The sequence below is a fragment of the Argentina silus genome (genome assembly GCF_951799395.1).
Source record: "Argentina silus genome assembly, chromosome: Y".
Lineage (NCBI taxonomy): Eukaryota > Metazoa > Chordata > Actinopteri > Argentiniformes > Argentinidae > Argentina > Argentina silus.
In genome coordinates this window covers 17,953,377-17,969,126 of record NC_139654.1, presented here as the reverse complement: position 1 = coordinate 17,969,126, position 15,750 = coordinate 17,953,377, and the positions used below count along the sequence as shown (strand labels likewise).

The 15,750-nt window shown below is 47.2% G+C and overlaps 1 protein-coding gene across 6 annotated transcripts in view; it reads left to right on the top strand.

The window, feature by feature from the left end:
- The window catches only part of LOC310824276 (striatin-like), a 113,406-nt gene extending 97,969 nt beyond the window's left edge, over positions 1-15,437 (top strand). For 5 of the 6 annotated variants that reach the window (XM_083697148.1, XM_083697144.1, XM_083697145.1 and 2 more), the window contains 10 exons: positions 1,986-2,117; positions 2,349-2,482; positions 3,259-3,434; positions 3,644-3,691; positions 3,785-3,906; positions 4,026-4,193; positions 4,299-4,439; positions 4,534-4,635; positions 4,833-4,919; positions 13,986-15,437. In XM_083697148.1, coding sequence (XP_083553274.1) covers positions 1,986-2,117; positions 2,349-2,482; positions 3,259-3,434; positions 3,644-3,691; positions 3,785-3,906; positions 4,026-4,193; positions 4,299-4,439; positions 4,534-4,635; positions 4,833-4,919; positions 13,986-14,155 — 1,280 coding nt within the window. In that variant the 3' untranslated portion in view covers positions 14,156-15,437. The remainder of the gene's footprint in view (positions 1-1,985; positions 2,118-2,348; positions 2,483-3,258; positions 3,435-3,643; positions 3,692-3,784; positions 3,907-4,025; positions 4,194-4,298; positions 4,440-4,533; positions 4,636-4,832; positions 4,920-13,985) is intronic. The other variant, XM_083697146.1, reaches the window with a different exon arrangement.
- The last annotated feature ends 313 nt before the right edge of the window (positions 15,438-15,750 follow it).

The following is a 15,750-nucleotide window of genomic DNA, read 5'->3' as shown; positions in this document are numbered from 1 at the left end:
GGCGCGCACTGTGTCTGGCCTTATCAAAGTACCATCAATTGCTATCACTTGGTCAAAGGCTGATCTTAGGGTCTCGTCACGAGACTGCTCGAGGGGGAAGTCGCCTAGCCGCGGATAGTTCGGCGGGGAAGTCCGGCGGGGAAGGCGCCCCCGCCGGCTCCGGCTCCCCGGCAGTGTCGCGAGGGGCCGCCTCGGCACAGAGCACATTACACGCCACACACCTCCCTAGCTGTCGTGCACGCATCCCGGTAGCCCTCTTTACCGCTTGAGGAAACCCCTCCCAATCCACACCTAGAATCAGGGGATGCGTGAGGCGTGGGCTAACCACCGCCTGTACACTATGGTTTTTCCCCTCAAAATGAATTTCGATAGCGACCACCGGATATTCGTGAATGTCCCCATGCACACACCTCACCCGCACCCTCGATGCCTTCAACAATGCCCCCGGCCGAACCAGGCGCTCCTGGATCATGGACTGCATGCAGCCCGAATCCAAGAATGCCTGGTGCGTATCACGTTGTATCCTTACCGGAATACGATACGCCGCTCCTGGTCCGGGGGGAGGGCCCGGTATGTCGCCGATGCGGACGACCTGTCCCACGTCCATCGCCCGACACTCGGCCTGCACGTGGCCCGGCCGTCCGCACCGCCAACACACCCCCCTGTCGCTCGAGGTGCTCCCTGTGGGGCCGGGGTCGGTTCCAGATAGGTGGGCCCCTGCCATCTCGTCCTCGGGGCGGGCGCCGGCCTCTCTCCTTCTGCTCCCCCGGTTCCTCCTGGGCGTTGGCCCCCCCCCCCTTGCCGCGGGGCCGGGGTTGGTCGTTGTGGCCCCCGCGGTGGGAGGGAGAGATGGTCCTCGGCCAGTCCCACGGCGGTCTTGAGGTCCTGGGGGCGGTGGTACTGGACCCAGGTGGCGGTGCGGGCCGGCACTCCTCCTCCATTGTCATGGCCCGAAACCGGCGCCGGTGTTCCTCCGGTGTCAGGCCCAGGCGGTCCCGAATCGCCCGGGCCAGGGACTGGTAATCCCGTTGGGCGGCCGCCGGCAAACTGTGGGCCGCGAGCTGCGCCTCCCCTGACAGGAGGGGCAGCAGATGGTAGGCCCACTCTCGGTCCGGCCACCCCGAGATCCTCGCCGTCCCCTCGAACACCGCGAGGAACGCCTCTGGGTCGTCCAGGTCCCCCATCTTCTGCAGCTGGACCTTGGGGGGACCTGGTGCCGCTCCGGTCCCCGGCGCCGGCCCGCCGGCCCTGGTGAAGTCCTGGAGGAGGGCCCTGTCCGCGACCCTCGCCGCCGTCAGCTCCTCCAGCGTCGCCTGCTGGGTCTGCTGCAGGGCCGTCTGTTGCTCGAGGACGAGCGTTATCCTCGATATTGCCGCTGTTAGCGTGTCCATCTTGCCTGTATTCTGTGTCCCAGGTTGGGCGCCAATGTAACAAAGTTCGTTTATACACAGAGGCAGACGCAGTATCTCGATAAGGGAATTGGTCCCGTTTATTCATAAAGTATTCCGCTGGCACTGTTTGGCTTTCCAGCCTCGTCCAAAGTCTCTCTCTCTCCCGTCTCAGTTCTCGGCTCTCCTCGCCTCGCCTCGCCTTCTCCAGCTTAGCTCCCCTACTGAAATGGCAGAAGCACACACATCTTAAACATTCGCCGACGAGACTTAATTCGCAGCAGGTGTGCAACAAAAGTCTCGCCGACACAACCCCGGCCACGGTCCTGTAGCTCCCTCTACAGGCCGAACGCTGCATGTCCCCCCACAAACCCATTTTAAATTGAGTCTATAACACAACAAAATGTGGAAAAAGTGAAGGGGTCTGAATACTTTCCAAAGGCACTGTACATTTTGTTATCCCATTGTACCTTCCCGATACAACATTCCCTATTCCCTATAAGACTTTCCCTTCTCTTTCTTTATATATTGTGTATCTCAATCTCTCTTCATCACTGTGTGTTGTGTGCTAATGCTGTCTCCCTGGCTATTGAACAGGGCCCAACCGATCCAAGCTGCAGGACATGCTAGCCAACCTGAGAGATGCTGAGGAGATGCCCTCAGCCACACCCCATGCCCGGCCCAGCGTGGCCAGACTCAACGAGCACGAGGCAAACCGGACTGATCAAGGTAATATCCCCGTCTTTTACAGGATTAACAGCAAAAGAAAAGAAGACATTTAAAATAGTTTTGGCCCTTTTTAAAAAAATATATATATATTTTATTAAATTCACCTCCTGAACGTACATGAAGTTGACCCCAACCCAGCAAGCATCTGTTATAATACCCTGTATTAGCTTAGCTCTAATGGGTGCCCTGCAGGTCATCGATTGGAGATTGATTGTGGCTTTATTTTCCCAGTGGAGGCACTGACCTTCCCGCCCACCTCAGGGAAGTTGTTCATCATGGACGCTGACAAGGCCATGAGTGAGCTGGGGCTTGGGGAGCTGGCTGGACTCACAGTGGCCAACGAGGCTGACAGCCTGGCCTATGATGTGAGTATCTCAAGAGAAAGTCAACTGTATCTCTGTAGACTGTAGGAGTAACCTTTAGTAATGAACTGCCCATCCTCAGATGAACTGTCATTACACTGAGCATAGCCAACCCTCACCACTAGCCAAGAAATGAAATTAATGATGCCCTTATGCAAAAAAGATACCTCTACCTTCTAGGTACCTCTAGAAATGTTTTACGTTTGAACATGATTTTAACAACTTGCAAGAGATGGAAGATATACTGTAGCAGTTCACTTAAAGCCTCTACATGCTTCTGCGTCACTTGTGCGATGAGTACGCAGTTTGCGCTGTCGCAAGCACTTTGTAATTCATACTTCTGCGTAGCCTATGTGCAGCGGGGTCATGTTCTCTAGATAGAACACACATATTTAGCTTTTATATTACCGATTACATAATTAATGGTTGAGAACAGCTGCAGTCAAAGTAGGGTATCAGTAGTGGCTCGTTAACAAACAAAGCTAACTAGCTAGCTAGTAAACAAAGGCTGCCTGTATTTACCTCAGGATAGTTTGTCTCGGTCTCTCGGTGCTTTTAACTACCGATAGCTCCGCCTCCATTCACTAACCAACCAATTAATGGTGTGCAACATCTACGTGGCAGGTAGCACATTGAGAAATTGAGAGAGTAGCGCAAACCCCTGTGCAACAGTTGCGCGACCTTCGCGAACCTACGCAGACCCCTGGTTGTGTTGTTGTCGATGAAACATGAATCAGCCTTGACTTGATCACTTTCATGATCACATTTCCTCTCCTCAGATCGCCAACAATAAGGATGCTCTGAGGAAGACGTGGAACCCAAAGTTCACTCTTCGTAGCCACTTTGACGGGATCCGTGGTCTGGCCTTCCACCCTGTGGAGCCTGTCCTGGTCACAGCCTCAGAGGACCACACACTCAAGATGTGGAACCTGCAGAAGGCTGCCCCTGCGAAGAAGTGAGACTACCCTTTTATGTCTAGTGCACAGCCATGCAATGAACTGTACTAGTGATGGAGAGAGCTGTCGCTGTAATGTCTGTCTGCCATCTCCATTTAGTCTGGATTATGGCCACAACTCATTCTAGTGTTATAAGTAAGTGTATCCACAACTACACATGACATGTGATTTTACAGCTTTCTGACCCACTCTCTCTGTTTGACTGCAGGAGTGCCTTCTTAGATGTGGAACCCATCTACACTTTCAGGGCCCACAGGTCGACCCCTCTAGTTTTAAAGCTCGTATTTGGATGTTTGTTATGAACAAGTGACGTGTGGGAACATTACTGACACTGGCCTTCTCTCCATAGGGGTGCTGTGCTTTGTGTGGTCATGAGCAGTACAGGGGAGCAGTGTTTCAGTGGGGGGGTCGACGGGACGATCCACAGCTGGAACACCCCCAACCTCAACCTCGACCCCTATGACTCATACGGTAAGAACCGCCTCCAAGTATTTCTGTGTAATTCTGAAATTCCAAAAGAATCTGGAGGACAGAGATGTATCGATTTTCAGACCAAAATGCGGAATTTACATTTTTTGTCCTTTTCTTAGAGCCATCAGTCCAACGGGGGGCGCTGTGGGGACACACTGACTCTGTGTATGGTTTGGTGTACAGCAGTGCTCACCAGCGCCTCCTCTCCTGCTCTGGGGATGGCACTGTGAGGCTGTGGGACGCCAACAACACCTCCCTTGCCCTGGCAGTCTTTAATGAGAACAAAGGTTACAGAGACATGTCACACACTAAATGAGTTGAATTCTTCATGATGTTTTATTTATTTATGTGGTAAAAATTAATCTCTGTCTGTGTGCGTGTGCATGTTGCAGAGATGGGTGTGCCCTCCTCAGTAGACTTGGTGTGCAGTGAGCCAGCACATTTGGTCACCTCCTTCACCAGTGGTCAGATTGGCCTCTTCAACATGGAGACTCGCCAGCTGGTCCTCAGCCTGCAATCCACTGTAGAGCCAGGTAAATCTGGAGCGATGGATTTATGACAGTGGGTGGACTGAGGAAGCCTAATGGATAATGAAAAAGGTCTAATTTGTCCCTTTTCTCACCTTAGGCACTCCCTGTCAGATCAACAAAGTTCTGAGCCACCCCACCCTACCCATCACCATTACCGCACAGGAGGATCGCCACATCAAGTTCTTCGACAACAACACAGGTACTGTATAGGTTATACCTGGACAGCATCCCTGCTTATGTCAAAATGTTGGTCAAAATATACCATATCCATTGTGTATGCCATCCTCAGCCTTTTAGCTATTTGGTATCTTATGCCAATTTACTGAGTTTGTTCAATGTACAATGAATCCCCAAAATTGCTGTTCTGACAAATATTTGTCTTTGTAATAATTGCAGGGAAGCTAATCCACTCCATGGTGGCCCATTTGGATGCAGTCACAAGTCTAGCTGTTGACCCCAATGGACTATATTTGATGTCTGGCAGTAAGTAGCAATATTTATGTATGATCTCTGTATTTTGGTAACATTAAGGTCACATTTGTCAAGGGTTTATAATTCGTTAATAAATTACTTATAAACAGTTAACTAATTTGTTTAGATTGTTCAATATTCACTTGGTGCTTGCCAAATAGGGAGCTTGCAATCAGGAGCCAGTGAGTAATGCTTTAGAAATGCTTATTCCTGCAAATGAATGTACTCTATCTATCTATGCCTCTGTCCTACAATTACCACCATGACTACCCTCATCAGATATGGTAGAAACTGATACCCTCCACTTATTGATTAATTTCTGGTATGGCAAGACCTCATTGGACAACAGCAATAGCAGACTAGTTTTCTCTTCATTGCTTTTCAATAAGAGCACCACAAAGTTTGCCCAAATACCAAATATACCATAATAGACCATGTAAAAAAAATAAAATAATGTAAATACAATGTAGATGTAAAAACTGTACAAAAAAAAAAGGGGGGGTGGGTGGCTGGGCTAATAAAAACATATCTATACTCCAACAGTTGAAATAAAACAATTACTATAGGGTCAAAGTAGAAATCTCAGCTTGAATTCTTTTTTTTTTTTTCAGATTGGTTTCACTATTGAGAAAGTACAACATTTTTGAAACATACTTCCCCTATTTCAGGGCTCCACAATTATTGAAAAAAAACATATAATGTCCAAATAAAGCACTCAAGTTTAGTATTTGGTCGACAATCCTTTGCATGCAATAACTGTCTGCGACCCATTGACCTCTGGTGATACTCTGCCAGGCCTGTACTGCAGCCATCTTCATCAGACAAGATGTAGCAGCCAGTTCCAGTGGCAACCATACACGGCCAAGTCATAACACCCCCTCCATCATATTTCACAGATGAGGTGTTATGCCAGGGATTTTGGGCAGTTCCTTTTTTTCTCCACACTTTACACTTGCCATCACTCTTGTACATGTTAATCTTTGTCTCATCTGTCCACAAGACCCTTTTCCAGAACTCTGCAGGCTCAAGAAGGGGGGCATAATTGATGTCTCCCCCTTCACTGTGTATACAGTATATTTAAAAAATGGTTCTCCAAGCCTCTCTCGGTAAACTTTTATAATAATTGAAAACATTTAGAACATTGATTAATTAACAACAACAATAATATTTAATGAAAAATATGTCTCTTTAGTCCGACGAGTGCCCTATGTTGTCTAAATGATACAATGGTATAATGAAAGAGACATACTGCACAGGCAACGCTGTGCTAAGAATCATAGTCTGAAGCAATGATGATCAAGGTCTCAGTACCAAGGCTCTAACATGAGAGGTATGTGGCAGGGGTACAGACTTTTACGGACTATAAAGTGAGACCAAGCAGTTTGGACACTGTCGCTCCCCGACAAGCTAAATTCATTTTACGCTCAGTTTGAGGATAGTGATATGGAGCTCCCCATCAAAGCTCCTGTTACTAGCGAGGTCTGTGTGCTCCACATCGGAGGGGCTGAGGTGGAGAGAGTCATGTTGTGGAAATTCTACTAACTAATCAATTAAAGATACACGTGAGTTGCTAGGCTCACAAGAATTAACCACTAAGGGTACACGATGTGATGAAACAAAGTTTCCTCAGTTTATTAAGAGCTCTTAGAGAAGATACAAAGCATAATTATACCTCAGTTCTGAGGGGTTATTTCCCCATTCAGACTGTCTTATACTATACAAGATGTTATCACTTCTCATTGTTCTATCAACACGAACACATTTACATCTATGGGGTGGAAACCATTAACATAGAACAAGTTGACCTTTTGGGCAGCACCCTTGCACTCTTAGAAATCTCTCACAATACATTGAAACATGTGCAGAACACGTGAAGAGAACAAGTACATTGAACAGAAATGATTATTATAACACTTTTTCCTCACAGTCAATAGCTTCAGGTTTCTTGGTGTCCACATCACTAAGGATCTAACATATTCACACCACACCCCCACAGTCCCCCACAGGTTGAGGAAATTCGGCATGTCCCCCCCAGATCCTCACAAACTTTTACAGGTGCACCATTGAGAGCATCCTGTCTGGCTGCATCACCGCCTGGTATGGCAGCTGCACCGCTCACGATCGGAAAGCCCTGCAGAGAGTGGTAAAAACGGCCCAGTCCATCACAGGCCGTGAGCTCCCCGCCATCAACTCAGAGATGTAAGAGGAAGGCCGGGAAGATCATCAAGGACAACAGCCATCCCAGTCATACCCTGTTGTCCCTGCTTCCATCGGGCAGATGGTACCGAAGCATTCAGACCCGGACCAACAGATTCCGGAATAGCTTCTACCCTCAGGCCATCAGACTGTTGAACTGACCCCTAGCCAAGAGGCTTGGTAGTAGCTAGTTATTTAATGTTAGTAACTCCTTCATAATGATGGTAAACAGTGTTACGATTTACATTAAGGTTACATTTCATCAGTTAGAAATATTTGTAACCCATTAATAAATGTTGGTAAGTCATTCATAAATGATCAAATGTGTTACACTTGTCACACTAAGGTCACATTTTATCAGTTACAAATGTTGATTCCTCATTAATAAATGGTTAACGTTGTGACATTTCATCAGTTATACATGATGAAATGGTCAGTGGTTTTCTTCATAAGTACACAGGATAGAAGAGTAGTGGGAGGGGCTGAAAACTCTTTAAGTGCCTAGCAGCTCCTGACTAGAACAAAGTACATTTGGACTTGAGTGGTGAAGTCTGTCTCGAGACTAAGTAAATTAATTTAGTCTTGTTTAACAGTGTGTTGCTTTTAGTTGTTGCTGTGAGTTGTGTCAATCCTGCCTGAAGCCGAGGGAGCTAGTTTCTGTTGAATAGACAACTTGAAGCCAACTGCTGTCAATTCCCAGTGGGAGGGGCTGAAAACTTTGCAACCAACTTAAGTGCCTAGCAGCTCCTGACTACAACAAAGTACATTTGGACTTGGTGGTGAAGTCTGTCTGGTCGTTAACTGATCCTTAGGTGGGAGGGGCTGCAACCCTGCTTCATCAGCAATTACAGAATCTGTACTTCTATCCTGACTGTCAACGAGCGACAGCCTCCTGACACGAAGACAAAGGAGTCAATCTGTGGAGTCCATCGAGGAAGGCCTGAGAGAAAGTTTCTGACCATCATTTTGGATCCTTCTCCCTTCCCCTCAAATCCACCCCCTCAGACTCTACCCACACTGTGTCCACTCGTCGCAACCTGCGTAACCTCTCCTTCACCGCTCTCTCTTCCTCTGTCTTATCCTCCCTACCCTCTGTTGATTCCTTCTCCCTTCTATCCACTGATGCAGCCTCCTCCACCCTCCTATCCACTCTTTCTTCATCCTTCAACTCTCTCTGTCCAAGGCCAGCACGATCCTCTCCACGCACTCCTTGGCTGTCTGAAACCCTGCAAACTTGTACAATGGGGCTCCGGGCAGCTGAGAGGAAATGGAGTAAAACCGGCCTTCCCGATGACCGAAAACCTTATCTCTATCTCCTCCTCAACTACACCTCCTCTGCATCAGCTGCTAAAGCATTTACATGTATGGCATTTAGCAGACGCCTTTTTCCTCCTCAAGATGGCGCCTCGGTGTGTTGGTGCACACTTCTTTGTTTGTTTATAGTCTTTAATTCCGTTAATTGTGATTCCACTAAGTTTACTTTCACGAGGGACGAGATGCTTAACATCAGGGACTCAACATCATCTGATTTATGTCCCAACTTTCTCGCCCCATCCGTGGATTTACTGGACATTCTGGTCAAAGGTGCTCTGTCCCTTGGCCAAGCAGTGCAACGAAGGCGCCGGCGCCATGGCAAACGCGCCGGGGCTTTAGTGCGCTTTAGGGAGAGAGGATTACGCTCGCCTCTACCGGGAATACTTCTCTCAAATGTTCGCGCACTATGCAACAAAATGGACGAATTGCGTCTTCTTATCAGGACAAATAGAGACTTTTCCCTTTCTTCTGTTTTGTGTTTCACGGAATCGTGGCTGATGGAATTGACACCGGACTCCGCTGTACATGTGCCCGGCTTTCAGCTGTTGCGTGCAGATCGCGAACCGATTTCTACTCGCAAGGCGAAAGGAGGTGGGATCTGTTTCTATATAAATCAACGCTAGTGCAACGACGTGAAAGTGATTTTGCAAACTTGTTCTCCTGACCTGGAATCATTTTTCATCACCTTTACTCTCCACGTGAATTCACTTCTTTCATATTGGCTGGAGTTTACATCCCCCCGCAAGCTGACGTGAAAGTGGCAACGTCAACTCGCCGACCAAATATTAGGAGTGGAGAGAAGGAGAGCGAACACGTATTCCCCAGTTATTGTCCTTGGGGACTTTAACAAGGGCAACTTAACTCACAAACATCCTAAATATAAACAGTTAATCAAATGCCCGACCAGGGAGGAGAAGATTTTGGATCACTGTTATAGCACCATCAGCAGACCTTATCACGTAGTTCCCCGCGCGGCTCTGGGACTATCTGACCACGCTCTTATTCATTTGATCCTGGCATACAGGCAGAAACTAAAACTTTCTAAACCTGCTGTGAGGACATCAAAGAATTGGAGTAGCAGAGAAGCAGTGGAGCATTTGCGTGACTGCCTTGACACCACAGACTGGGACATTTTTAGGACTGCTTCTAACAGCCTGGACGAATACACAGAGTCTGTGACGTCATACATCAGCTTCTGTGAGGACAGATGTATTCCAACACGCACCAGGGTGAGTTACAACAATGACAAGCCCTGGTTCACAGCAAGACTCAAACAGCTTCGTTTGGAGAAGGAGAGGGCTTTCAGGAGTGGAGACAAGGAAAGGTTCAGACTAGCTAAGTACACGTTTGGCAAGGAGATTAAGGAGGCCAGACGACAGTACTCAAAGAAGCTAGAACAACAGTTTGCAGCCAACGACTCCTCGTCAATCTGGAAAGGCCTTCGAGTTATCACAGACTGCAAAACCAAATCCCCCCACTCTATGGAAGACCTCAGACTTGCAAATGACCTGAACGACTTCTACTGTAGATTCGACAGACAATGGAGCAGCCCTGACTCTGACCCACTAAACCAACCCTCCCCCACAGCTATCACACCTCTCCTTCCCAGCCTGGCCAGAGACACTAACCTCTACAGCCCCCTCCCCCCCGTCGCACCTCTCTCCATCCAGGAGAGAGACGTTAACAAACTGTTAAAGAAACAGAACCCCTGCAAGGCAGCTGGACCAGATGCTGTCTCCCCCTCCACACTGAAGCACTGTGCAGACCAGCTGTCTCCAGTGTTTACGGACATCTTCAACACCTCACTGGCTGAATGCATGGTACCTGCCTGCTTCAAAACATCCACCATCATCCCAGTTCCCAGAAAGCAGAGGATCCCAGGCCTTAATGACTACAGACCAGTCGCCCTGACCTCTGTGGTAATGAAGACCTTTGAGCGCCTCGTGCTCACCCACCTCAAGACCATCACCAACCCCCTCCTTGACCCACTGCAGTTTGCCTATAGAGCCAACAGGTCTGTAGATGACGCAGTCAACATGGGACTTCACTTCATCCTACAGCACCTAGACTCCCCCGGCACCTACGCCAGGATCCTGTTTGTGGACTTCAGCTCTGCATTTAACACTATCGCCCCAGCTCTCCTCCAGGACAAGCTATCCCAGCTGAGCGTGCCTGAGACCACCTGCAGGTGGATCACTGACTTTCTGACAGACAGGAAGCAGCAGGTACGGCTGGGCAAGCTTGTCTCGGAGCCCGGACCATCAGCACCGGAGCCCCACAAGGCTGTGTGCTCTCTCCTCTACTCTTCTCCCTCTACACCAACAGCTGCACCTCTAGCCACCCTTCTGTCAAACTCCTGAAGTTCACGGATGACACTACCCTCATTGGATTAATCTCCAATGGTGATGAGGCCGCCTACAGGGAGGAAGTTGACAGCCTGGCTTCCTGGTGCAGCCAGAACTACTTGGAGCTGAACGCCCTAAAAACTGTAGAGATGGTCGTAGATTTCAGGAGAAGCCCAGCCCCCCTCATCATGTGTGACTCCCCAGTTAACATTGTGGAGTCATTCAGATTCCTGGAGACAATAATTTCAAAGGACCTCAGGTGGGCGGAGAACATCACCTCCACCATCAAGAAGGCCCAGCAGAGGATGTTCTTCCTACGGCAGCTGAAGAAATTCAACATGCCGCAGAAAGTGATAGTTGAGTTCTACACGGCCATCATTGAGTCCATCCTCAGCTCATCAATCACTGTCTGGTTTGCTGCCTCCACTGCCAAGGACAAAGGCAGAATGCAGCGGATCATTCGGTCAGCCGAGAAGGCTGCAACCTGCCATCTCTCCTGGACTTGTTCCACTCCAGGACCAGTAAGAGAGCAGGAAAGATCATCGCTGATCCTTCCCATCCTGGTCATCACCTCTTCCAGAGACTTCCATCCAGCAAAAGGTTCTGGTCAATCAAGACTAAAACATTGCGCCACCTGAACAGTTTCTTCCCCATGGCAGTGGGGCTCACAACCACGCCCCCTGCCTCTCTCTGACCCCCCACCCTGTCACACAAACAACGCACTGACAGTGTAATTTATAATTATTTAAAATTATTCTAATGTATAGTGTACATGCCCCACAACCATTTCACAGCCTCTTGTGCCTACAAGATGTATTGTTCTGCTGCTCTTTTTTGTAAATTTGTAAATTTGTTATTTTTGTTAATACTTTGCTATTTTGTAAATTTCATGTCAATATTTGCTATTTGTTTTTTATGTCCACGCAACCTCACCAAGTCAATTTCCTGTATGTGCAAATATACTTGGCAAAATAAAAGAATTCAGATTCTGATTCTGATTCTTTATCCAAAGCGACTAACAACAAATACATTTGTTTAAGTAATTGAATCATCTATCCATCAGTCATCATAAGAAAAAGTAATCTACGGTAGGACCAGGGGCGATTGGCAGTCACAATGCTAGAAGAAGGAATAATTCTTTTTTTTTTAAAGAAGCTTTCAAGACTTCTCCATCACAGTAGAGAACTCCTCCCAGACAGCCAATAATCTTAGGGTGATCCTTGACAACCACTTATCCTGTGCGGCGAACATCACAGCGACAGCGCGCTCCTGTAGATTCTTCCTCTACAACATCAGAAGGATATGTCCATTTCTCACCAGAGAAGCAGCACAACTATTGGTCCAGGCACTTGTGATCTCCGGCCTTGACGACTGCAACGAACTCTCGGCCGGGCTCCCCGCCTCCATCATCAGACCTCTGCAGGTCATCCAGAATGCTGCTGGCCGTCTAGTGTTCAATCTCCCCAAATTCTCCCATGTCACCCACCTCCTGCACCCTTCAATGGTAGTAGCTTGCATCAGATTCAAGACCCTGGTGCTCGCCTACCGGGCAGCAAAGGGAACAGCCCCTCCCTACTTGCAAGCAATGGTCAGCCCCCAAACCCCTGCCCGATCACTCCATTCTTCCACCTCGGCTGGCCGCCTGGCACCGCCGCCTCTACGAGAATGCAGCCGTCGCGCTACTCAGTCACGGCATTTCACTGTCTTGGCACCCCGGTGGTGGAACGAGCTTCCCACTGCTGTCAGGACTGCAGAGTCACTACCTATCTAGACTGAAGACCCATCTCTTCGGGCTACATCTTGACTGTCCCTCCTAAAGACCCCACGACCCCCCGGTACAGTTCCTCTACTGTAAAAAAATAAATAATAATAATAATCATAAATAAATCCTTCCATCTTCTAGCATTGTGACTGCCAATTTCCCCTGGTCCTAGCATAGAATTTTTTTTCTTATGATGACTGATGTGATGATTCACTTACTTTAGACTTTACTTGTTGTAAGTTGCTTTGGATAAAAGTGTCTGCTAAATGTCAAAAATTTAAAAGAGTACTGTGGTGGAAGTCTAGGATTTACCACTCTGTACTTCAGCTCTTCGGAGGTAAGAATCAAGAAACAAGTCCTGAGTAGCCACAATATCTGAGTCCGGTATTTATTGCTTGCAAACAAGAGACAAGAGCGTAACAGCAGCCCAGCGTAGATACGGGGGTCTGTTCAGCACAAGTCTGAAGAGGCGATTATCAGGGTTGTCTTTTATACAGTTTAAACATAATGGTAGGCGCCGCCAAGGCTATCGGCTGATGGGCTTGTGCTTACGTGAGAGAGGGCGGGAGAGAATGAACAATGGGGAGACTTTCTTCCTGATCAATTGGCACTTTCTTACTCATCAATCGGCGTTCAACATTTCACACCTATCGGCAAGATACGTCTGTCCCCCCATTGTTGCTCTCCCTCACCACTCCCTCCGAAACCACCGCTGTTCATATGGTAAATTATACAGTGCTTCTCAGAACAATGGCTATAGAACTTTAGAGGTGTGGTAAGAGAAAGTGTTATCACAATATATACACAAGTTGTATCAGTCATATGAAAGTGTATAACCTGAAAATAGTTCTATCAATGTATTTTCCATAACAGTACTCATGTAACTTAATTATCAACTCATTGATTAATCCAAACCAGCTCAGAGCACTAACCACACATCAGTGAACACAGAGAAAGGAGTAAGTAGTGGATAGATATATCAACAAATACAATCTAGGAACCTGCATGGTGGATATGTTTAAATGAGGAACGTGTTGACAAGGACATCAGGATTTCAAGTATGGGCCATGGTTAAAAAAAAACATGGTGACAGCTGTACTGTACTTTGGGAGATCTTCACATTATACTGTATGTAAAGATGTGTTGTTTGGTGCCAGCTGAATCATCCCCACAATTCAGGAAATAACAACTGTGCAACCACTGCAAATAATGTTGCATGATTTCACGTCAGGGTTAGCTTTTAAAGCATTTATAAGTGCATTTATAAAGCATTAATAACTGGCTCCTGATTGCATAAACTGGTTATTAGTGATTTATTATCAACCATGAATAAACCTGACTTAATGTAAAGTGTTACCTGTATTTCTAAGATTAGCTTCATCCCTTGTCTCCAGACAAATTGATTCAGTCTATCCTTGAAGGCGTTATTATTCTGTTCCTAATTTATCCCCTTCTCTCCAGGTCATGACTGCTCGATCCGTCTTTGGAATTTGGATAGTAAGACCTGCATCCAGGAGTTCACCGCCCACCGTAAGAAGTTTGATGAGTCAATCCATGATGTGGCGTTCCACCCGTCAAAGTGCTATATCGCCTGTGCTGGGGCAGATGCTCTTGCCAAGGTGTTTGTATGATGTGGAGCTGCCTTCTCCCGACCACCCTGCCCACAGCCTCTTCAAGTCAGGGAACAATAGACACAGGAGGGGCAGGACCATAAGGTGTGGGTCCATTCCCACCACACACAGCTCCCTCTGGCTACTGGTGTCCTGTTTGACTGGTGGATTGTGTAGCCACTAGCCCCAGACTAGCCCTGACTCCAGACAGAAAGGGCCAGAGCTATGGTTGTCTGGAAGGCCCGTTAGGAGAAGAACTGCTTTGGGCACAAGGCTCTGTACTCTCCCAGGCAGGCCTGGGTGTGACTGGCCACAGAGCCCCTGTCGCCAGCTAACACACAGACTGACTGATGCCTACCCTCAACAGCAGGGGGGTTTAGAACAAGTGTTTATAGTGCGGACTGGAGAGCTTGGGCTCCCCCATCCCCACATCATCATGCCCCCCTCAACTCCCCAGCTTCCATGCCAGTCCAAGGCTTCCTCTCAGACAAGTGTGGACTGGTCCCTACTTTGTCAGGTTTTGTGTTGTGATGGAAACATCGGGTACTAAAGGCTTGCTGCAGCTGTCACGGAAGCCTCTTGTCCTTCTCTGCTTCCTAGACTGACTGCCTGCCCTTGCTTTCCTTTTTAAAACACTTACTGACAAATGTGCCTTTGCTTTAAAAAGTCTTGAAATGTTATTTGAACATCTTCTTGGAGGCGAGAGCGGGGTGGGAGAAGTGGAGTTGGGCAAAGGTTGTCACAATGGTGTCCATTTTAACAAAACATTTGATGTAAAATTACTAATACTGATAATAAACAAAATATGTATTCAGTTAATAAGTTCACTTAACTAATTGTGCTCGTTGGAGTGCTCCTTTTGATAAATTGTGTGGGTGGGGAATTCGTTTTGTGCAGTTCAAAGCAAAGTTGGCAGAGTGAAATAGACCTTTTAAGTAAACATTTCCTGTTTGTTAGAATAAGAAGTTACTGTACACTGCAAAAATTAAATTCTTAACCAGATGGTTTACTTGGAGACATGAGTTGTTATATGAGCAGAATGTGGTAACAGCTGTCCATCCATCTTCAGAAAAAGCCACTGAGGTTGGGAAGTTTTGATGTCAAGATATGGAGACCCAGGCTTTGGTTTGTAAGCAGTACATTTGTACAGTACTACATGGTGTGTATTGCGTTACTTTACAGTGTATTATTTGGAGAAGACCATTCTATTTCTATACAAACCAATCAAGATCTAATTTGCCATTTTCTCTGTCACTGGTCTGTATATGAAAGTTTGTTCAAATTAAAACTGCTGTAAAATCTTGTTTGTGTCTTTCATTTTACATATTGAGAATAAAGGTTTGCATCAACACTCTCCAATGCCTTTGGTAATCTAAAGGGATGTACAGTACAGCGCCCTTCTTGCGCATTTCTTCTTTTGGTCTAGCCTTTGAAACTTTCTCACTCATCATTAAAAAACAGTGCAAATGCATCCAAAGAGTTAATAGAGTTGCAGGCTTGATGTAGTTATTGCATGCAACGGATATGGGATCAATACTAACTTGTAGACAACACTTAAGGTGAATTCTTCAAATGGGGGACTACTTCCAAATGGTCAAAAAGATGTGTATGAAAAT